The sequence below is a fragment of the Phyllobates terribilis genome, unplaced genomic scaffold (genome assembly GCF_046119375.1).
Source record: "Phyllobates terribilis strain yellow unplaced genomic scaffold, ASM4611937v1 Scaffold_9__5_contigs__length_417890890, whole genome shotgun sequence".
Taxonomy (NCBI): domain Eukaryota; kingdom Metazoa; phylum Chordata; class Amphibia; order Anura; family Dendrobatidae; genus Phyllobates; species Phyllobates terribilis.
In genome coordinates, this window is record NW_027362769.1 from 286,020,146 (window position 1) to 286,044,301 (window position 24,156).

Consider the following 24,156-nt stretch of genomic DNA (forward strand, 5'->3'; position numbering starts at 1 on the left):
ACTTGCGAAAATGAGCTGACAGGCGGCGTACTTTGACGAGCAGATCTGGCAACTCGGGGTACGATTTAAGAAACCGCTGAACCACGAGGTTAAGCACATGAGCCAGGCATGGTACGTGTGTGATCTCACCTCGCCTCAGAGCCGCCACCAGGTTACGGCCATTGTCACACACGACCATGCCGGGATGTAGGTTCAGCAGTCTCAGCCACAGATCTGCCTGCTCTTTCACAGCTGTCCACAACTCACAAGCAGTGTGAGGTTTATCACCTAAGCTTATGAGTTTCAGCACAGCCTGTTGCCGCTTGGCGGAGGCAGTACTGCAATGCTTCCAGCTTGTAACTGATGTGGTGATATCTGAGATGGAGGCTGAACATGAGGAGGAGGAGGATGCGCAGGAGCTGTACACTGTGGGGGCAACTCTGACTGACATAGGGCCCGCAATCCTCGGTGTGGGGAGGATGTGTTCCGTCCCAAGGTCCGACTGGGTCCCGGCTTCCACTATGTTTACCCAGTGTGCCGTCAGAGAGATGTACCGTCCCTGGCCACAAGCACTTGTCCACGTGTCCGTTGTCAGGTGGACTCTCCCAGTAACTGCGTTGTTGAGGGCACGGCAGATGCTTTGGGACACGTGCTTGTGTAGTGCGGGGATGGCACACCGGGCAAAATAGTGTCGGCTGGGGACCGAGTACCGAGGGACGGCCACCGCCATAAGATTGCGGAAGGATTCCGTCTCCACCAGCCTAAAAGGCAGCATTTCCAATGCAAGCAGTCGTGAAATGTGCGAATTTAGGACTGTGGCCTGTGGGGCGTTAGCTGCGAATTTCCGCTTTCGTTCAAAGGTCTGGGATATGGACAATTGAACGCTGCGGTGGGACGTGGACGTGGACGTTGATGCTGTTTCTTGAGAAACTGCCATAACAAGTGAAGACTGAGAGGAGGGGGCATCTTTACATGCAGTATGGACAGGGGATTGCCTTGCACACACAACAGGGGGTTTTATTGCACGCACAACAGTGGAAGAAGCAGTGGTGACACCCGCTAACACTGGTCGTGGACCCTGGGTTTCGCCCCACAAAGTCGGGTGCTTTGCTGCCATGTGCCTGATCATGCTGGTGGTGGTCAGGCTGGTAGTTTTGTCACCCCTGCTGATGCTGGCATGGCAGGTGGAACATATGGCCTTTTTGGGGTTATCAGCAGAGTCTTTAAAAAAATTCCAGACTCTGGAAGACCTACCGCTTGTACTGGCAACGTCCCTTGTGTTGGTGTTACGGGGAACGGTTGCCTGCCTTCTGTCTGCGGCCACCACACTGCTTCTTCCTGCCTGTTGGGGTACTCTGCCTCCCTCCCCCTGTGTGCTGCTGGCCTCACTCTGCATGTCCTCCTTCCACGTTGGGTCAGTTACTAGATCATCCACCACCTCCTCCTCTTCCACTTTTCACCACGATCCTCCTCCTCACTTCCTGGCAATTGTGTCTCGTCATCGTCCACCTCTTGTGACAGATTGCCAACGTCGACTTCCTGTGGCCGTGGCTGTTCAAATATTTGGGCATCGCAACATGGGATCTCCTCTTCCACCACTTCAAGCGTATCAGGCGAGGGGCCCAAATATGGAAATGGACCAGTGAACAGCTCTTCAGAGTGTCCAAGTGTGGGATCACTTGCTGTCTGACGACACTCGGCATGGTGGGAGGAAGGAGCCTCAGGGTGAGGAGGAGTATGCGGTCGAGACTCACGGCTACTAAGAGTTGACCGTGTGGAAGACAGACCGGAAGTGGTGGTGCCCAGGTAACTGGAAGTATTGTCTGCTATCCAATTAATAACCTGTTCACACTGATCAGTTCTCAATACTGGTGTTGTTCTGTGCTTCCCTAGTAATTCGGTCAAGAAGTGGGAGCGAGAAGATGTGGCTGTTGGTTGTGGCACATTTTCACCTTGGCCACGTCCCCATCCTCTGCACGAACCATCACCAGAACGTCCACTTCCACGTCCCTTGCCACGCGCCTTGCCCATTGTAAATGAAGTAAAATAGCTTACACTTGCACTATCAATGGAAAAAGGGTAATAAAGAGTAGATTAGAACCGTGGAAGAGGAAAACCACAGTTATTGTTTACTGGGGTATACCACACTTTTTTAAATAGAGATATTTGCGGCTGAACAGTGAGCGACACACTCAAACTGTTTTTTTTAGATACAAATGGCCCAAAAGTGGATAATACAGAGGTTTGTACCGTGGAACTGCAAAACCTCACTTGTATTTCTCGGGCCTACACCAGACTATTTTCAACAGATATATTTGTGTCTGAAAAATCAGGGAGACACTATTTTTTTTTTGTTTTACAGCAAAAAATGCAAAAAGCAGGATAATAGAGATTTTTTACCGTGGAACAGCAAAAGCACACTTCTGTCTCTCTGGCCTACACCAGACTATTTTCAACAGATATATTTGTGTCTGAAAAATCAGGGAGACACTATTATTATTTTTATACAGCAAAAAATGCCAAAAACAGGATAATAGAGATGTTTTACCGTGGAACATCAAAACCACAGTAATAATTTACTGGTGTATACCAGGCTTTTTAAAATATATATATATTTGCGGCTGAACAGTGAGCGACACACTCAAACTGTTTTTTTTAGATACAAATGGCCCATAGAACTGCAAAACCACACTTCTATTTCTCTGGCCTACACCAGACTATTTTCAACAGATATATTTGTGTCTGAAAAATCAGAGGCACACTTTTTTTTTTTGGGGGCGGACACCAAAAGGTTAATAAGATGGGTATTTGTACATTGTGAAGGAGGAAAAAAAAAAAAGAGGATTTAGATAAAAAAAAAAGGATTTTTCCTGGCCCCCGGGACCTGGAGCTAAGTCCAGCAATTTCAGCAACCGGAGCAGCACACAGGACTGTAATGCAGCGTTTGCTGGTATAACCACTGCGTCTCCTATACAGCCTGCCTGCCTGCCTGATATACCTGGGATGGATATTAGTCCTGAGAAGGACTGTTTGTTTGATCTGGCAGCCTTTACAGACCCTACACTAACTATTTTGCAGGATATATCTCTCCCTAAATCAGCAGCGCTGTCCCTACACTGTCTGATCCGGAGCGACTGTGTCCAAGATGGCGGCGCCCGGTTTTAAATACTCGAGGTGACGCTGTGCGGCCAGCCAATCACTGTAATGCCCACAAACAACATGGCTGCGGCATTACAGTGACTGGCTGGCAATCCCTGCATGTTCATTGGCTCTGTAAAGAGTGCCAAACATGCAGGGTGGAGACCCGAGCTCCCACCTGAGTAACCCGGAAATGCTCGGTGCTCGCCGAACATCCCAAGTACCGAGCAGTGTCGAGCATGTTCGCTCAACACTAGTAATTACCCTTTTTATTACATTGATGCTTGACCGTACAATACAATTGTTACCATCCACCTTTGTGTCTCCCCCATTTCCTCATAGATTGTAAGCTTGTGAGCAGGGTCCTCACTCTTCCTGGTATCTGTTGATTTATGTGATTGTTATTCTGTAATGTCTTTTATTGTCTGTACAAGCCCCTCTAAAATGTAAAGTGGTGCGGAATATGTTGGCACTATAGAAATAAAAATCATTATTATTATTATTAGATGAAAAGGACAGGTAGAGAGAGGAGTAACATTCTTCACTCTGGGCTGTATTCACTGACATCTCAGGATTTTTTTGTAATGATAAGCTGTGTGCTCAGTTTAGGTGTCCAACCTGCAGACATATTTTGCACATTGATTTATTTAGATGAGCTCACAGGACCAATTATACAGCAGATAGTTTCACTCCTTTGCTAAAAGACAGGCAGGAAATTGAGGAAACTCACACAAAGAATTATCTGGAAGAATCCTTTCCTGTTGCTTCGGAATATTCAGGCTATGTGCCCACGATGCAGAAATGAAGCAGAAAATTTCTGCAGCATTTCTGCATCTCCCTGGCAGAAAAAACGCATGCAGATTGTGCATGCGTTTTTCCTGTCAAATACATGCGGATTTGAAGCGTTATTCACATGCGTTTCCGCATGCGGATTGACAAGCGCTTTCCAGGCGATTTTAGCATCACTTGGAAAGTGCTTGACAACTAGGTCACACTATATAAATCCATGCAAACAGCATGGATTTATATAGTGTGACCGTAAAAGAATGTTTAAAAAAAAATAAATAAACCTATACTTACCTTCCGATGGCCCGGTGTGTGTTGCTGCGCTCCTTCCTGGCTGCCAGCTGATCGCGGGACACTGCACTGAAGGGCCTGCGGTCACATGACTGTGACGTCACCGCAGGTCCTTCAGTCCTGCCCGCAAGCACAGGGAAGGAGACCGGGGGCCGTCGGAAGGTGAATATATTCTTTATTTTTTATTTTATTCTATTTTTTACAGGTACAATGGTACCCAGGTCTGGATGAGAGTCTCCTCTCCTCCAGACTTGGGTACCATCCGCACATTGAAACGCATATAATCCGTCAGTACAAATGTACTGACACGGATTATGTGCATCTCAATGCAAGTCAATGACGGCGATTACGCCGCACTTCCGCAAAATTAATGGACATGCTGTGGATTTTTGAGCGCAGCATAAACGCTGCAGAAAAATCCGCAGCATGGGCATTGAAAGTGCGGAATTGCATAGGGGACCATGGCAGAAGGCTTACCATGCGTTTACGCTGCGGAAATTTCCGCACCAAAAACGCATGAAATACGCATCGTGGGCACACAGCCTCACTTATACTTCTTCCCCTTGTCAGAAGCTGTGTATGTGCAACAATTAGCTCGAGCATCTCTACCTGGTCAGGCACAGCTAACTACACAGGATACATCAGAGGCACCTTTATAAGCTTATCTAAGCACAGCAGAATATTTAAACACATCCAATTTTTTACATTTCTCAATCCACTAAGTAAAATGCTCGTTTGTTCTTGGGAAAGTCCTTTTAAAGGGAACCTGACAGGTCCCCCATGCCCTTTAAATCAGCAACCTTTCTGTATTCCTTTTTAAACACCCTACCGAATAAGCCGTTTATTTTGACATATTAACAGATCTTTAAAAAAAAAGTATCTCTAAAGTCCTTTTTTTAATATACAAATTAATCTTTTGACAAGTCAATGGGGCGTCTGTTTCCCCAGACTAGTCATTCCTCTCATCATATCACACACATGGGAGGGTAATAACATGATTGCAAGAGCCGGCGTCATCACCATCTCTCTGCAAAACTGGCAAATGCACGCTACTTTCTTTCCCACAGGTCTTTGCGCCTCTGATGTCGGGTGTATGCTCCCTGACTTCAACGGTGCACTGTGCATGTCCAGAAGCAAAGAAGAAGCTTGACGTCAACTGAGGATCTGAAGATCAAGCTTCTTCTTTGCTTCAGGACATGCACAGTTATATTTGATTGCGCATGAGTGGCAGTACAATTTGTCTAATGTTTTGAGGTGCTCACAAAGTTGCCTATGACCTTGATTACCTTAGTAAGAGAGGGAGATTGTGGGCACAGATTTCTAAACCTCATCCCCCCTTCTATACCAAATTAGTTATTTATTTTAATTATGTGTTCTTGTTATTGTCCACACTTTGTAATATTGTAAATTTACTTACCGTATATGTTGCCTTTTCTTCTTCTGCTTAGGTCGGTTTTGTAATAGGACATGGGATGGTTGGTTATGTTGGGGCGATGCAGTAGCAGGAGACGTATCTGAGCAGCACTGTCCTGATTATTTTCAGGACTTTGATCCTTCTGGTAAGTTCTAGGTAATATGTATTTTGTTCTAAATACCAAGGTATGCTGCTGACCACAGTATGATATTAAAATAATCTGTCAGCATGTTACCTATGCATACATTTTTGTGTATATTGTATACACTCCTTTAAGAAAAAATGGTGGATTTTGGTTAAAAAAAAAATATACGTATTTTTTTTACAACTCTCCATATACTGTATAACAAATGTATAGGGCACAACTGGTGCCATACTGACAAGCGTATACACAGAAATCATAGAGCACTATTGCAAAAGTCAGAATGGGGCAAAAGAGGGAAAAAGAAGTCTAAAGGAACTAGAACTGTATTCCCCCGCCAGACAAAGTTAAATGGAATTTGTCACCAGGTTTTTGCTACCTTATCTGAGAGCAGCATAATGTTAAAAATGAGACCATGAATCCAATGAAGTATCACTTAGTTTATTGGGTGCCACAGTTGTGACACAATCAGAGTTCTTAGATGCAGCATGAAGTAGAGCTGGGAAAGCTAACCCCGCCCACACCAGACCCTCTATGTACATTGTCTATTGACATTGAGCTGCTTTTCACAGGAGGGGATTGGTTGGGCGAGCAGGTGCTTGAGACCTTGTCCCAGCATTGATAATCACCTGATTATTATTACTTAATGTTTTTTTTGGACTATGAGATGCACCGGACCATAAGACACACCTAGGTTTTAGAGGAGGATAAAAGAAAAAAAATTTAAGCAAAAAATGTGGCCATGATGCACTTTTAAGGGGGAGTGGTTCTGCTGCTGACCCTGTTATAGGGGTAATGCCCCCCAATTCTGTTAATATCCCCCATCCTGGTATATATGGCACCCCTCATCCCGATCCTGGTATGCATGGCACCCCCATCCCCATCCTGGTATGCATGGCAGCCCTCCATCCTGGTATGCATGGCACCCCCTGATCCCCATACTGGTATGCATGGCACCCCTGATCCCCATCCTGGTATGCAAGGCACCCCTCATCCTGGTATGTATGGCCCCCCTCATCCCTCTTCCTGGTATGCATGGCACCCCTTATCCTCATCCTGGTATGCATGGCCCCCCTCATCCCTCTTCCTGGTATGCATGGCCCCCTTCATCCCTCTTCTTGGTATGCATGGCACCTCCATCCCCATCACGCTGCACACGAAAAAATAAACAATTATACTCACCTTCCTTCCCTCTGCTCCAGCATTGTGTCCTGTTCTGCTGCCAGCACTGAACTCACCGTGAGCCGCGCATGATGTCACTGCCATGTTCCCTCACACGGTGAGATGATCTGCCGGAATAGTGACTGCTTCCCACGCCTGGACAATTGGCGTGGGGAGCAGTGAATATTCATTTTCCTTAATAGCGCGCACAGTGTTGCCGCAGCTGCGGCTCCTGCTGCGGCTCAGCAGTCGTGTGTGCCCGCTATGAAAGAGCATGAATATTCACTACTCTCCATGCCCATGTGACCGCCAAGCCAAAGCAGGAGCCGCACTGCGGCTACACTGTGCGCGCTACTAAGGAAAATGAATATTCACTGCTCCTCACGCCCATGGCTTTCTTTAGCAGCGGGCACAGTGTAGGGCTGGCGGCTCCTGCCTCCTGTGCCCCGCATCTCTGAAACTCCCCCCACACTCCCCCATCATCCACAGCCACAGTGTGTGTGTGTGTATATATAGTATATATAGCACATTCAGACTATAAGTCACACCCCCTACTCTCCTCCAAAATTTTGGAGGAAAAAGGTGCATCTTATAGTCCGAAAAATACTGTATTTTTTAGCACCATTGATTCCATGGTGCTGTACATGAGGAGAGGTTACATACAAAGCACAAATAGAAATTACAGTGAACAAACTAATCGTGACAGACAGGTACAGAGGAGAGAGGACCCTTCCCTTGAGGCCTTACATTCTACAGGATAATGGGGAAGGAGACAGTAGGTTTGGGGGTTTCAGCAGCTCCGATGTTGGTGAGGCGACAGCTCTGGTGTTGGTGAGGCGGCAGTGTGGTTAGTGCAGGCTGTAAGCTGTTCTGAAGAGATGGGTTTTCAAGTTCCGCTTGAAAGTTCCGAATGTAGGGTATAATGATATGTGTTGGGCAATAGAATTCTAGAGGATGGAGGATACTCAGGAGAAGTCTTTCAGTCAATTGGGTGAGGAACGTAGGAGTGTGGAGGAGAGAAGGAGGTCTTGGGAGGACCGGAGATTACATGATGTGAGATATCGGGAGACTAGTTCAGAGATGTATGGGGGAGACAGATTATGGACAGCTTTGTAGGTCAGTGTTAGTAGCTTGAAGTGGACACGTTGGAGAATTGGGAGTCAATGAAGGGATTTTCAGAGGGGAGAAGCAGAGGAGTAGCATGGAGAGAGGTGGATTAGTCGGGCAGCAGAGATACTGACAGACTGGAGTGGTGCGAGAGTGATAGCGGGGAGGCCACAGAGGAGGATATTGCAGTAGTCGAGGTCAGAGATGATGAGGGCATGCATTAACATTTTAGTAGATTAAAGTTTGAAGAAAGAAAGGATTCTGGAAATATTTTTGAGTTGGAGGTGGCGAGGGCTTGGATGTGTGGTTTGAAGGACAGAGTCGAGAGTTACTCCGAGGCAGTGGACTTCAGGTACTGTAGAAAGCATGATTTCATTTATTGCGATAGATAGATCAGGTAAAACCTTCATTGTAAGTAAACAGCACACAGCCTGATAACAGACACTCTCTGAAATCTGTGTGTTAACTCCTACCTCATGCTGTTCTCAGATTACATAGAGAAAAAGCTGCTGACAGATTCCCTTTAAATAGTATTTTGTACATCTATATGCTTTGATCTGCCTATTGATGGGTGGAAGAAAATAGAATTCTAAAATTTCACTCATTGGTTTGAGGGAAAGCAACACGTGCAGTTCATTGCCAGACCTCTTTTTCTTATGGGCCCATATAGGTGTTGTGTTTCTAGCATTTATTACGCAAGACATTAGTCATTGATACAACATGTCATGTTAGTACTTATTAGCAGACATTCAGTTTATTCCACACTATAATGAAATGTTGCCTGCATTGAGAGCACAGAGAATCAAGTTTTAGATTCCCAAGGATAGGAGTGAACAATTTTTTTTTCTATGTTTTTTTTTATACTATTTTGTAACTAACTGATTTTTTTTTTTACTTTAAAGAGAAAGTTACAAAGCATTGCGATACAAATGGATACTGGTTCAGGCATCCAGACAGTAACAGGACATGGACAAATTACACAAAATGCAATGCCTACACAATAGAAAGAGTAAAGGTAGGAATTTTTTCAGCTAAGCTTTCCCTTTTTATGTTAAAGGAGACAGTACCATATACACAGGACACAAAAGGCGCTGTGTTTTACATACACACAATATTTTATTCAGGCACCAGCCGCAATAAGACAATAAGAAATCAACATTATATATACAGAATACACTGCTCAAAAAAATAAAGGGAACACTCACATAACACATCCTAGATCTGAATGAATTAAATATTCTCATTGAATACTTTGTTCTGTACAAAGTTGAATGTGCTGACAACAAAATCACACAAAAATCATCAATGGAAATCAAATTTATTAGCCAATGGAGGCCTGGATTTGGAGTCACCCCCAAAATTAAAGTGGAAAAACACACTACAGGCTGATCCAACTTTGATGTAATGTCCTTAAAACAAGTTAAAATGAGGCTCAGTATTGTGTGTGGCCTTCACGTGCCTGTATGACGTTGGGGTTATTCCCCTGTGTCACACCCGGCATCCACCGTGCGCTCTCCCTCTCCCCATTCATTGGGAAAGTGCGCGGTGGATGACGGGTGTGACGCGGGGAATAACCCTGCCCACAACCCCGCAACCACCGCGGGGACCCCAGCTCTGAGTCGCGCTTCACTTGTCGTGACGTCAGCGCGGGGTCACGTGATGCCTGTGAGCGGCCACCGATAGCGCCGCTCACAGGCATTATCAGGTATTTACAAATATACATGCTGAATACATTGGGCAATTTAAAAAAAGTACCGGACAACTTCTTTAAGTTCATAAACCCCTTCCTGACATCTGCAGTGCAGCGGGAACTGCATTTCTGCAAACCGTCGTACATGTACAGCGTGGTGATTTTGCCGACTCTCAAGTAGAGCTGGCAAAGTCATCAGCGGATGACAGCTGTTATTCATAGCAGGCACCGTGCGGTAACAGATGCAATTGGTGCTAGGACCAGTTACAGCAGTCTAACCCCTCATATGCCGCTGTAAATAGCAACAGCGGCATCTAGGTGCTCATTTGAGAGAGGGCACTCCCTCTTCATTCTCATCGGCACCTTGCAATTGTGGTGTGTGTGGTGCTCATGGTTGCCATAATGACTCCAGGCTGAATAATAGCATAAGCATTGCAGGGTATTAGACCAGCAATCAGACAAAGAAAAAGTTGAAGTCTCCTGCTGGTATTAAATAAAAAAGTTAAAAAAACTCAAATTGTGTAAAATTATGGAAAAAAATGCAGAAAAGATAAGAAACGAAAAAATAGTGATAAAAATGAGTCACATGTAAGACACTGTTTTTCTGTTTAAAAAAAAAATTGGTATCTCCACAAAACTGTTTCATTATTTAACCCGCACGGTGAACACTGTAAAGAAAAAAAATAGCTTTTTTACATCATACTGACACACAAAAAAATGGAATCAACATTGATGTATAAATAAAAATGCTAGCACTGAAAATGTCATCTCGTCCTGCAAAAAAAAGCCATCATATGGCTCTGTTGGTGAAGAAATAGAAAAAAAGGTATAGCTTGAAGAATATGGCGATAACTAAAAACAATCTATAAATCTGGTATCACTTTGATTGTACTGACATAAAGAAAAAACTTTCTTATAGTTACGTACAGTCATTGAACAAAAAACAGCAATTCATGATTTTTTTTTAACACCACTTTGCAACCCACAAATTGGAATAAAGCAGTCAAAAAATTTTTGATGTAGTCCAATAAGGCACAAAAACTTTAACTCATGTAGTAAAAAACAAGCTCCTACACAGCTAGTTCAGAAAAACAATAAAAAAGTTATAGCTCTAATAATATGGCAATGCAAAGGGATAATGATTTTTTTGTAAAAAAAAAAAAAAAAGTGCTTTTAGTCAGCAAATTATAAAAAATCGTTGTACTGACCTCATGAGTAAAGTCACCTCACCACTTTTACCATGCGGTGACCAGCGTAAAATGGTGTAAATAAAATAAAAACGTTATCAGCAGTTTTTTCTTTTATTATAAATCAGTAGTACATGTGAAATGACAAATTTTGTAACATATCTTATCAGAGAATTCTGTTCGTTGACAGTTGCTACTCATGAAATTTTAGAACTTGCAGCAGAATATCTGTGTCTACCTCTAGCTCCTTCCACATCATCCTCTTCCCCTTTCTATAGAAGTTTCTGAGCACCACCTGCCATCTCTTATATCAGTAATGTGAGTATCTGTCTTCACTGAATACCAATTTTACCCACGAATTGAGAGTGAAAGATCAATCCTGGAGGAGAAAAAAGCTGATTTCTCTCATAAAATATATTACAAAATTGCTTATTGTCACATGTTCTATTGATTTATTACATAAAAATATAACGACCACCGATACGCCTTTTAATGTTAGTTATTAAGGGGCCTTATTCCTCAGCGCCGCCCCACGGCTGAAATTCCCACTGGTGTCAGCTGTACATGACAGCTGACACCCTGCGGTATCGGCCCCGGACAGTTTTGAAGCTGATTGGGGCCAGTTAACCCCTTAAATGACGCTGTCAATTGCGTCAGCAGAATTTAAGTGGTTAAAAGGGGGTTAAAAGACCCCCTTTGTAACTATCGGACCCCCGTGAATGAGAATTGCAGGTGCCAATGGTTACCATGGTACTTGGGTACGGAGGCCTGTGAGTTCCAGCAATAAGCAGGGTAAGTCAGTGAAGCACTGACAGTCTTATACACTGCAGTATACGACTACTGCAGTGCATGAGAACAGTGATCAAAGTAAAAATTATACATCATGTCCCACAGTGGGACTAAGTAAAAAAGTAAACTAAAATATGTAAAAAAGTAAGAAAAAACACACAAAAGCGCACACAAATCATGAAAAGATGTTTCGCCACACAAAACGCAGTGTTTGTGATAAAACAAAAATAAAAAAAAAGTACACATAATTATCGCCGCGTCTGGTGACGAAAAAAATACTTTTTATGAAAAGGCATTTTTACTGTGTCATAGCAGCAAAACCTAAAGATAACTATATAAATCTGGTATCATTGTAATCGCACCGACCCAAAGAAAAAATCCACCTTATCACTTATACCACTCAATGAACCGCGAAAAAATAAAAATAACTATTCTTGTACTGCTGTCTATTTGTTAATTCTGTCTCCCAAAAGTTGGAATAAGGCTCGGCTCACATTTATCCTGCGCTCTGCTTTGAGCGCTTACGTCAGGGTTTCCGTGTAAATCTCTGAAATACGTGATTCAGACAAACCCGCCGACAGAACCATTCACTTATGGGGCAGATGGAGGTACTTTGGACTGGTCTGGGTTCCGGCAGTGTCATCATTTTAAGCGTTTAGGGGTTAAAGATAATTTCTGAATTGCTCTTTATTTGTTCATTCTATTTCCCAAAAATTGGAATAAAAAGTGATTAAAAATGTTATTTAACCCCAAATGGCACAATTAAAAACTTCAACTCATGCTGCAAAAAACAAGCCTTGACACAGATCTGTCAACTGAAAAATGGAGGATTTCCATATTACTGGTAGCTTATTCATGTTGGAAAAGCAACAATTTTCCAAAAAAACAATCCAGTAAAATCCATAACAGGGTGTTAAAGAGGAGCTCACCACATTTTTCTTGTTGAACTGGACACAAAATGTAATACTGGCTGCGGACAGCGGCACTGCCCCTCCTGCCACACTGACTCATGTAGGAGGTTAGACCAGGAGATCAGGCTGTTTTCTTACATCTCACACTCTGAGAAATCTGCTCAAAGGAATGGTGGGGACTAGTGATGAGCGAGCACTAAAATGCTCGGTTACTCGTTGCTCGGGTCGAGCAAATTGGAATACTCGGGTGCTCGACCCGAGCAACGAGCCCAATGTAAGTATGGGAAACTCGAGCATTTTTCAGGCGGCTCCCCCCGGCGGTCTGCAGAGGGCCTAAAAATTGCCCAAATCGATGGGAACAGTGCTCAAATGACATGGGAACAGCATGGGGAAGACACCTGGAAGCATTTCTGACTCCCAGGTCACAGCTGTCAACAACGTTGTCACAGGTATAACGCCACTTTTACGGACTCACAATAAAACATACCAAAACGAAACCAAAATGGATTTTCCTGGGAAATATGTTAAGGAACATCCTTTCCATGACATGTACAATCTATATAAAGCAAAATAAATAACCAAAAACAAAAATACTCCTCCACACCTTGGCTATGTTCACACATAGCGTTTTTGCACTTTTGCATTGCTTTCAACAAAGACAAATGCATTCACTGGGAAATGTCATTTTAACATTTTACAACCTTATCTGGCCATGTGGTGTGTGACACATCATCAGACACAAGCATACACTGCTGAAAAGACATGGGAACAGCATGGGGAAGACCTCTGGAAGCATTTCTGACTCCCAGGTCACTGCCTAAAAGTGTGCCCATCATAAGTGATCCTTGGCGCATGTGAAGATGTCTCCCGCCATGCACCTGTCGTTGCAGACTTGCAACAATCACCGTCCACGTCTTTGTCCCAGTGCAGCGTTCAGTTGTCCCTACCCCATTCCTTGGAATGCAAGCGCAAGTATGCAGCCAGCCAGCCACCCATCCACAGGCTGCAATACTATACTGCCAAATTTTTGACAGCTGCTTGCACTTGAAATGTGGCCTTTTAGGCTCGTTTCTTCCGGTATCATCTCCGCCTTCCACAAGCGCGGGTCCCAGAAAATGACCCCTACCCTCCCCAGTGCACTTACTGGGAAGGACCGCCTAACCACAAACATGTGGACAGGTGAATGTGGCCAGGGACTGTATAGAGCAAGTCCACAGTAAAAAAAAAACAGCCATAGAGTGTCCGGGAACCTTCCCACACACATTTCTTAGCTAGGGCTGCTTCTCGGCAGGGTTGGATGGGCCCACCAGAGATCCGGAGACTCCTCCAGTGGGACTTGGCTTCTCCATCAGGAGAGTTCATAGTGCTGAGGTGAGGTCGTGATGATGATAGAGGCCACCATCTGCTAAGTTTTCTGTTACTTGGAATGCATTTGCAAGTATGCAGCCAGCCAGCCACCCACCCACAACACTAAACTGCCAGATTTCTGGGCAGCTGCTTGCACTTGAAATATGGCCTTTTAAGCTCTTGGAGGCGGAAGCTTTTCACAACCTCATGCCGTCGGCGGCCGGGTGTCCATACTCGGTCCCCAGCCGCCACTGTTTCTCCCGATGTCGCCTCCGCCTTCCACAAGCACGGGTCCCACAACATTACCTGTGCACTCCCCAGTGCACTTACTGGGAAGGACCGCCTAACCACAAACAAGTGAACAGATGAATGTGGCCAGGGACGGTACGGAGCCAGTCCACAACTTTTTTTCTGAGAGTTGTATTTAGCTCGGTGAAAGGACTGGCATAGAGGGAAACCGTATCTACTCCGTCTGTCATTTCTCCGTCACCAGGTTGCGCCCATTGTCACACACGACCATGCCTGGCTGTATGTTCAGCGGTGAGAGCCACAGATCAGGCTGCTGTGTTACAGCTTTCAAAAACTCTGCAGCGCTGGGCGGTTTGTCAATTAAGTATTAAGCATGTTATCTTCAGCACATCCTGTTGCCTCTTGGCCAAGGCAGTGCTGCAGTGCTGTCAGCTTGTGACTGATGTGGTCATTTCGGAGATGCAGGAGGAGGTGCAGGAGCTGAACAATGTGATTACATTGAGGTTAAATTGGTGACACTGTTTTTTATACTAAAGAAAGATCCTATTGTTTTGTTTTTTTAATGTTATTTTTTAAGACAAATGCATTCACCGGGAAATGTCATTTTAACATTTTACAACCTTATCTGGCAATGTGGTGTGTGACACATCATCAGACACATCCTGTTTTATTTATGATGGAGGGACTCTGAAAGTCATAAAGCCTATTTTTATAGGGCCATCAGACAGCCCTTACTATTCTTAAAAGGTCAGCAGTCGGCACTCGCTATTGTTAGAAAGCCATCAGCCGGCTATGCTTTGTTGTTCCCATTATTAACAAGTGGGTCTCCTATACTGTTATTGCGTATCCAGTGACTGCAAGGGCTGCCAAAATTTTGGACGCAACCCAATACCCCTTTGAAGAGACATAGAGGAGGGTCTCAGTAAAAAATATGTTCCCATTATAAAGGAGTGGGTTTCCTATAGCGGTAATGCCCATGCTGTGACTGCAAGGGCTGCCAAAATTTGGGAAAAACCCAACTAAGAATTTAAAGACACACAGAGCAGGGCCACAGTATCGAGTACGACATGTTCCCATTAGAAAGGACATGGTCTGCTATACAGTTATATCGTATGCAGTGAGTCCAACGGCTGACCAATTTTAGGAAAAACCCCACTAAGAATTTAAAGACACACAGAGCAGGGCCACAGTTACAAGTAAGACATGTTCCCATTAGAAAGGAGAGGGTCTGCTATACAGTTATCGGGTATGCAGTGAGTCCAACAGCTGACCAATTTTAGAAAAAACCGCACTAAGAATTTAACGACACACAGAGCAGGGCCACAGTAACAAGTACGACATGTTCCCATTAGAAAGGAGAGAGTCTTGTAACGGGTCTGGGAGGTGGAACCTCTGAGCAACTATACAAGGGGCCTATCCTTGTAAGGAAGTGGGTGGCTCCCAGGGAAGATGGGCAGGTAGTCACGGCAAGTGACAGGGACAGTCTCTGGGTAGAAGGGCAGGTAGTCACGGCAAGTGACAGGGACAGTCTCTGGGTAGAAGGGCAGGTAGTCACGGCAAGTGACAGGGACAGTCTCTGGGTAGAAGGACAGCAGGAAGGTGGCTGGTGAGCGCTCCCAGGTGAGCGGGCGAGAGTCTCTGGACAGGCAGGTGGTCATTGCAAGTGATGGCAGAACCTCCAGGTAGACTAGCAGACAGGTAGCAGGTGGATGCTCCCAGGTGAGCGGGCAAGAGTCTCTGGACAGGCAGGTGGTCACGGCAAGTGACGGCAGAGCCTCCAGGTAGGCTAGCAGACAGGTAGCAGGTGGACGCTCCCAGGTGAGCAGGCAAGAGTCTCTGGACAGGCAGGTGGTCACGGCAAGTGACGGCAGAGCCTCCAGGTAGGCTAGCAGGCAGGTAGCAGGTGAGCGCTCCCAGGTGAGCGGGCAGGCTGGTCCATAGACAGACTGACAGGTGTCGGAATGCAGACCGTCGGACCGCAGGCTTGCAAGAAGGTAAGTGGATATCAGGCAGGTATCAAGCAGGAATCTGGCAGGTGACTGGCAGGTAACAGGCAGGAATCTGGCAGGTGACTGGCAGGTAACAAGCAGGAAACTGGCAGGTGACTGGCAGGTAACTGGTAACGGGACCTGAGGGCTGAAGCAGAGTGAAGGCTTTGCAACAACATTGCTCGGGCACCTCCATTTTGGAGGAGGTGCCTTATATATGGTGAAGTCCTCCGGCCATTGGCCGGGGACTCCTTAGGACGGCGCGCACGGCCCCTTTAAGAGAGGGGGAGCGCGCGCGCCCTAAGCACCGTGGCCGGGAAGGAGCGCGCGCTGCCAGCAGAGCGGGAGGAAGACGCCGGGCACGGAGCGGAGAGGTGAGGGGAACAGCGTCCCTGCCTAGCAGGAGGCAGGGACGCCGACGCTACAGTACCCCCCCCTTTAGGCCCCCCCTTTTTTAGGCCATACAGAAATTTACCAAGGATGAGAGGGGCATGGATGTTCTCCCGGGGCTCCCACGTTCTCTCCTCAGGACCAAACCCCTTCCAATCTACTAGAAAAAAGGTCTTTCCTCTTACCCTTTTGGTGGCCAGAATGTTCTCTACTTCAAACTCGTTTTCAGCGGAAACCGGAGCAGGAGGCGTACCTGTAGACTTGGAAAAAGAGTTAAGTACCACGGGTTTGAGGAGAGATACATGGAAGGAATTAGGGATCCGCAAGTTGGCCGGGAGTTTCAATTTATAGGCCACCGGGTTGATCTGTTTGATAACCTCCAGTGGGCCGATGAACCGAGGCCCTAACTTGTAGGAAGGAACCTTGAGCCGGACATACTTGGACGAGAGCCAGACTTTATCTCCAGGACGGAATTGTGTAGGATCCAGGCGTTTTTTGTCAGCGTGTTTTTTCATCCGCTCGGACGACTGAAGGAGTGCGGATCGGGTACTCTCCCAAATGGAGGAGAATTCGCTAACGAGAGATTCCGCAGCCGGATTGTCCACTGAGGTGGAGACGGGAAATGGGATCCGAGGATGCTGACCGAAGACTACAAAAAACGGGGATTTGGAGGAAGATTCGCTCTCGTGATTATTGTAAGAGAATTCGGCCCATGGCAGGAGATCCACCCAGTCTGAATGGTGGGCATTAACGAAGTGCTGGAGGTAACTGGTCAGGATCTGATTGATCCGCTCCACTTGACCATTGGACTGTGGGTGGTAAGCGGAGGAGAAGTCCAGGGTGACGTCTAGCAGCTTACATGTGGCTCTCCAGAAGCGTGAGGTGAACTGAACCCCACGATCCGACACAATGTGGAGGGGCAGGCCATGAAGACGGAAGATGTGGCGGATAAAGTCTTTAGCCAGCTCGGGTGCAGACGGGAGGCCTGGCAGGGGAATGAAATGAGCCATTTTGGAAAAGCTTTCAGCGACCACCCAAATGACCGTACAACCGGCAGAGACAGGGAGATCTGTTGTGAAGTCCATAGCTATATGCTGCCAGGTGGCAGCAGGTACTGGAAGAGGAAGGAGGCGACTGGCTGGCAGGTGTCTCGGAACCTTGTTGTGGGCGCAGGACACACAGGCAGAAACAAAGTCTATTACGTCCTTGTGCAGGGTAGGCCACCAGTAGTGCCGGGTGATAAGCTGGAGGGTCTTTTTCTGACCGGTGTGGCCAGCTAGCTTAGACGAGTGACCCCAGTGTAGGATCTTCTCCCGATCAGGTACCGTTACGAACGTCTTACCGGGAGGGAGACGATTTAGACTCACGGGGGCCACCTGCATTACTCTGGCGGGATCGATGATGTGTTTACGTTCCTCCTCAAGATCAGACACCAGGAAGGATCGGGACAAGGCGTCAGCTTTGATGTTTTTGTCAGCCGGGCGAAAATGAAGAACAAAATCAAAGCGAGCAAAAAACAAGGACCACCGGGCTTGGCGCGGGTTAAGTCTCTGGGCACTCTGGAGGTAAGCCAAGTTCTTGTGGTCCGTGTAAATTATTACCGGGTGAAGAGCCCCCTCGAGCAGGTAACGCCACTCCTCCAATGCCAGCTTAATGGCCAATAACTCTCGGTCTCCTATAGAATAGTTGCGCTCAGAAGAGGAGAAGAGTTTGGAGAAGAAGCCGCAAGTTACCATTCTCCTGGAAGACGATTTTTGGGTAAGTACCGCTCCGGCTCCAGAGGAGGAGGCGTCAACTTCCAGGAAGAATTGCTTATTGCCGTCCGGGCGATGCAGCACCGGGGCGGAAGAGAAAGCCTGTTTTAAGGAAAGAAAGGCTTCCTCTGCTTCGGGCGGCCATTCTCTGGGATTAGTGCCCCTACTGGTGAGCGCAGAGATTGGGGCAGTCGGGGAAGAGAAGTGCGGTATGAAGAGGCGGTAGTAGTTGGCGAAGCCCAGGAACCGCTGAATAGCCTTCAACCCCTCTGGTCGAGGCCACTTCTCGATGGCAGACAGTTTCTCAGGATCCATTCGTAGGCCGGTCTGAGAAATTATGTAGCCCAAAAACGGAAGCGAGGTCTGCTCAAAGAGGCACTTCTCATATTTGGCGTAGAGGTGGTTCTGCCTGAGCCTGAGCAGGACCTGACGAACGTCCCTCCGGTGAGTCTGGAGATCCAGAGAGAAGACCAAGATGTCGTCCAGGTACACCACTACGCAGGAGTAGAGAAGGTCCCGGAAGATGTCATTGACCAACTCTTGAAAGACGGCGGGAGCGTTACAGAGACCAAAGGGCATTACCAGATATTCATAGTGGCCGTCCCGGGTGTTGAATGCCGTCTTCCATTCATCGCCCTGACGGATACGGACCAGGTTATAGGCCCCACGGAGGTCCAGCTTGGTGAAGATTCTAGCCCCCCTCAGACGGTCAACTAATTCCGGAATGAGCGGAGGGGGGTATTTATTCTCCACCGTGATCTGGTTAAGGCCTCTATAGTCTATACAGGGACGGAGAGAGCCGTCCTTCTTTTTAACGAAGAAGAAGCCTGCTCCCGCCGGGGAGGTAGATTTCCGTATAAATCCCCGGGCCAGATTCTCCTCAATATATTCAGACATAGACCGGGTCTCAGCAGCGGACAACGGGTAAATACGCCCACGGGGAGGAGTAGTACCGGGTAACAGGTCGATTGGGCAGTCGTATGGTCTATGAGGGGGTAATGTCTCTGCCTCCTTTTTATTAAAGACGTCCGCATAAGACCAATAAGGAATCGGAAGTCCAGGTAGATTAGCTGGGGTAGGAGAAGGACGGACAGGATGGACGGGAACTAAACAAGTCTTATGGCAGTCCTGTCCCCAGCGAAGGACTTCTCCGGTCTGCCAATCAAGCACGGGTGCATGTCTCTGAAGCCAAGGTAGGCCTAGCAAGAGGGCGTGAGAGAGTCCAGGCAGAACATGAAAGAAGATGCTCTCAGAGTGCAGTATTCCCACCTGCAAAGTAATGGATTCGGTGATGAGTTGGATGGGACGTGGTAAGAGGCCCCCATCCACGGCAGCGACAGATAAGGGTACAGCCAGAGGTTTGGTGGGAATGCTGTATTTTTCTACCAGGGACTGGGAAATGAGATTCCCGGCAGCTCCAGAGTCAAGTTGGGCTAGTTCAAAATAACAGTTCTCCCCGCAGATGATAAAGACCGACAGCAGCAGAGATGGAGAGGGTTTATTCTTGTCTAGGATGACCTCTCTGAGCGATCCTAGACACAGGCGTTTCCCGACCTCTCCGGGCAGGTACGGATCCGGTGCTCCTTACTGCCACAGTAGAAGCAGCTCCCCTCAGCTCGGCGTAACTCTTGACGGGTTTTGACCATCTTTGTCTGGTCGACCTGCATAGGTTCGGGTGAGTGCGCCTGGGGAGTAGCGGGAGAAGAGACGGGTTTCTGAAAGGTAGGGGCTAGACGTGGAAACCTCCTCTCACGGGTGACCTCTTTGGCGCGCTCCTGGAACCGGATGTCAATCCGGGTGGCAAGAGTTATTAAGTCGTCGAGAGTGGTAGGAATGTCCCGACCGGCGAGTTCATCTTTAATACGGCCGGACAGACCCTCCCAAAAGACAGACACCAGGGCGTCGTTATCCCAGGCCAGCTTCGAAGCAAGGGTACGGAACCGTATGGCATATTGGCCCACGGTGAGATTTCCTTGACGGAGGCGTAGCAGAGATGATGCGGATGAGGTCTTCCGTCCGGGTTCGTCGAAGACTTTCCGGAAAGCCGTGAGAAAGGCTGGCAGGTCGGACACCAGGGGGTCTCCTCTCTCCCATAGAGGATTTAGCCAAGCCAGTGCCTCCCCCGTGAGATGGGACATAATGAAGGCTACTTTGGCCCGGTCGGAGATAAACTGGTGGGACAGGAGTTCAAAGTGCAGGGTGCACTGGTTTATGAAGCCCCGGGCTTGAGCGGGATCGCCTCCGAAGCGAGGAGGTGCAGAAACCCGGGGTCTGGGGCAGGATACCATGGTATTGGTGGGCAGCGGCGCTGCCGGGTTGCGAGTCATGACACTAGCGGTGGTTGCTGGTGGAGCAGTCAGAGTGTCCAGGCGAGAGTTGACATTCCGCAGGTGACTCAGGATGGACTCCTGTTGGGACCTCTGCCGGGACAGTTCATGACATAGGTCCGAGAGCGAGGGAGCTTGGGTGCCACCGGGTTCCATGGCCCGAGCAAACTGTAACGTGTCTGGGAGGTGGAACCTCTGAGCAACTATACAAGGGGGCGGTCCTTGTAAGGAAACGGGTGGCTCCCAGGGAAGACGGGCAGGTAGTCACGGCAAGTGACAGGGACAGTCTCTGGGTAGAAGGGCAGGTAGTCACGGCAAGTGACAGGGACAGTCTCTGGGTAGAAGGGCAGGTAGTCACGGCAAGTGACAGGGACAGTCTCTGGGTAGAAGGACAGCAGGAAGGTGGCTGGTGAGCGCTCCCAGGTGAGCGGGCGAGAGTCTCTGGACAGGCAGGTGGTCACGGCAAGTGACGGCAGAACCTCTAGGTAGACTAGCAGACAGGTAGCAGGTGGATGCTCCCAGGTGAACGGGCAAGAGTCTCTGGACAGGCAGGTGGTCACGGCAAGTGACGGCAGAGCCTCCAGGTAGGCTAGCAGACAGGTAGCAGGTGAACGCTCCCAGGTGAGCAGGCAAGAGTCTCTGGACAGGCAGGTGGTAACGGCAAGTGACGGCAGAGCCTCCAGGTAGGCTAGCAGGCAGGTAGCAGGTGAGCGCTCCCAGGTGAGCGGGCAGGCTGGTCCATAGACAGACTGACAGGTGTCGGAAGGCAGACCGTCGGACCGCAGGCTGGCAAGCAGGTAAGTGGATATCAGGCAGGTATCAAGCAGGAATCTGGCAGGTGACTGGTAGGTAACAGGCAGGAATCTGGCAGGTGACTGGCAGGTAACAAGCAGGAAACTGGCAGGTGACTGGCAGGTAACTGGTAACGGGACCTGAGGGCTGAAGCAGAGTGAAGGCTTTGCAACAACATTGCTCGGGCACCTCCATTTTGGAGGAGGTGCCTTATATATGGTGAAGTCCTCCGGCCATTGGCCGGGGACTCCTTAGGACGGCGCGCGCGGCCCCTTTAAGAGAGGGGGAGCGCGCGCGCCCTAAGCACCGTGGCCGGGAAGGAGCACGCGCTGCCAGCAGAGCGGGAAGAAGACGCCGGGCACGGAGCGGAGAGGTGAGGGGAACAGCGTCCCTGCCTAGCAGGAGGCAGGGACGCCGACGCTACAAGTCTGCTATACAGTTATAGGGTATGCAGTGAGTCCAATGGCTGACCAGTTTTAGGAAAAACCCCACTAAGAATTTAAAGACACACAGAGCAGGGCCACAGTAACAAGTAAGACATGTTCCCATTAGAAAGGAGAGGGTCTGCTATACAGTTATAGGATATGCAGTGAGTCCAACGGCTGACCAATTTTAGGAAAACCCCCAATAAGAATTTAAAGACACATAGAGCAGGGCCACAGTAACAAGTACGACATGTTCCCATTAGAAAGGAGAGAGTCTGCTATACAGTTATAGGGTATGCAGTGAGTCCAACGGCTGACCAATTTTAGGAAAAACCCCACTAAGAATTTAAAGACATATAGAGCAGGGCCACAGTAACGACAAATTCCCATTAGAAAGGAGAGTCTCCCATAGTGTTGGCCTATGCAGTGAATGCAAGGGCTGCCAAAAATTTGGAGGCACTTCAATGCCCTTTGGAAGAGATGTGGTGGAGGGCCTCATAAAAAAATGTTCCCATTAGAAAGGAGCGGGCCTCCTATACTTGTAATGCCCATGCACTAAGTGTATAGGCTGACAAACACTTACCCCTGGGGAGTATACATGAACATACTGTATAAAAACATTTTTTTACGGGCATCATAAACACCCTTTAAAAAAAACTATGTGGGTGTTGCATCACGGACCACAGTAACACTGGTCATATGGTGGTGGAGAAGGAGGAGGACAAGAGCAAATAGCCAAAATCAGGAAGCATATACCCATGTGTGGGTGTGAAAAGGTGCATGGGAATACACCTCCCAAGAAAAGACACTGGATTTGAGTTTATGTTGCGCTGCTATCATTCGGTGGTGTTGAGAAGTCTGGCCCAATCCAGCCCTTGTTCATTTTTATAAGAGTCAGCCTGTCAGCATTTTCAGTTGACAGGCGGATGCGCTTATCAGTTATAATTCCACCAGCGGCACTAAAAACCCGCTCTGATAAAACGCTGGCGGCAGGGCAGGCCAGAACCTCCAAGGCATAGAGAGCCAGTTCATTCCACGTATCCAGCTTGGATACCCAATAATTATAAGGCACAGCGGAATCACGGAGGACGTTGGTACGGTCGGCAAGGTACTCCCTCAGCATCTTCCCAAACTTTGCACTCCTTGCGAGAGTACCCCGCGCCTCAGGGCCTGTGCGATGGGAGGGTCTGAGAAAACTCTCCCAGAACTTTGACAGTGTTCCCCTGCCTCTGCTGGATTGAAGTTGTGTCTCTCTCCCCTGTACTCCTTGGTTGTCCAACGAAGTGTGCCCTCTGCTGCCAGCATTTTCAGATGGGAATTTTTTTAATATTTCCGCAACAAGGGCCTTCTGGTACAGCCCCATTTTTGTAGACCTGTCCGCCTCAGGAATAAGAGATATAAGTTCTCCTTGTAGTGTGGGTCTCGAAGTGTCACCAACCAGTAATGACTGTCACCCAAAATTTTGAGAACACGAGGGTCATGGGAAAGGCAGCGTAACATAAACTCAGCCATGCGTGCCAGACTGCTAACAGGCAAGACTTCCGTGTCCTCACCAAGAGGATGACTGACCATGCTCTCCTCCTCCTCCTCTCTGTCCTCTGGCCATCTACGCTGAACAGACGGTATGGCAGCTGTGCAGGTAGTACCGTCTATAGTGCATGAAACTTGCTCCTGTCCTTCCTCCTCCTCTTCCTCATTGTCACCCAATCCACGTTGGGATGAGATGAGGCTTGGCTGTGTGTAATCACCCTGTATGGTTCCTTGCTCCATCTCTTCGTGCTCCACCTGCAATGCATCCTCTTTGATTGTGAGCAGAGAGCGTTTCAGAAGATAGAGAAACGGGATGGTGACGCTAATTATGGCGTCATCGCCACTCACCATCTTGGTGGAGTCCTCAAAGTTTTGGAGGATGGTACATATGTCTGACATCCATGTCCACTCCTGAGGTCTTATGTGTGGAGTCTGAACTGAATACCGACAGCCTTGTTGATGCTGGTACTCAACAACTGCCCTCTTCTGCTCACAAATCCTTCCCAACATCTGCAGTGTAGAATTCCAACGCATGGGGACATCACACACCAGTTTGTGAGCTAGAAGCTGCAAACGCTGCTGAAACACTGCAAGAGCGGCGGAAGCTGTAGCTGACTTTCTAAAATGGGCACATAGGCGGCGTACTTTAACAAGCCAATCCGGCAGCTCCGGGTAGGATTTAAGAAACCGCTGAACCACGAGGTTAAGCACATGGGCCAGGCATGGTACCTGTGTGAGCTCGCCTCGCCTCAGAGCCAC

General features: G+C 47.8%; 1 protein-coding gene across 2 annotated transcripts in view; it reads left to right on the plus strand.

The window, feature by feature from the left end:
* Nucleotides 1-24,156, plus strand: part of CALCRL (calcitonin receptor like receptor) — a 172,176-nt gene that overhangs the window by 82,108 nt on the left and 65,912 nt on the right. For both annotated transcript variants that reach the window (XM_073647858.1, XM_073647857.1), the window contains 2 exons: nt 5,643-5,753; nt 8,921-9,033. In XM_073647858.1, coding sequence (XP_073503959.1) covers nt 5,643-5,753; nt 8,921-9,033 — 224 coding nt within the window. The remainder of the gene's footprint in view (nt 1-5,642; nt 5,754-8,920; nt 9,034-24,156) is intronic.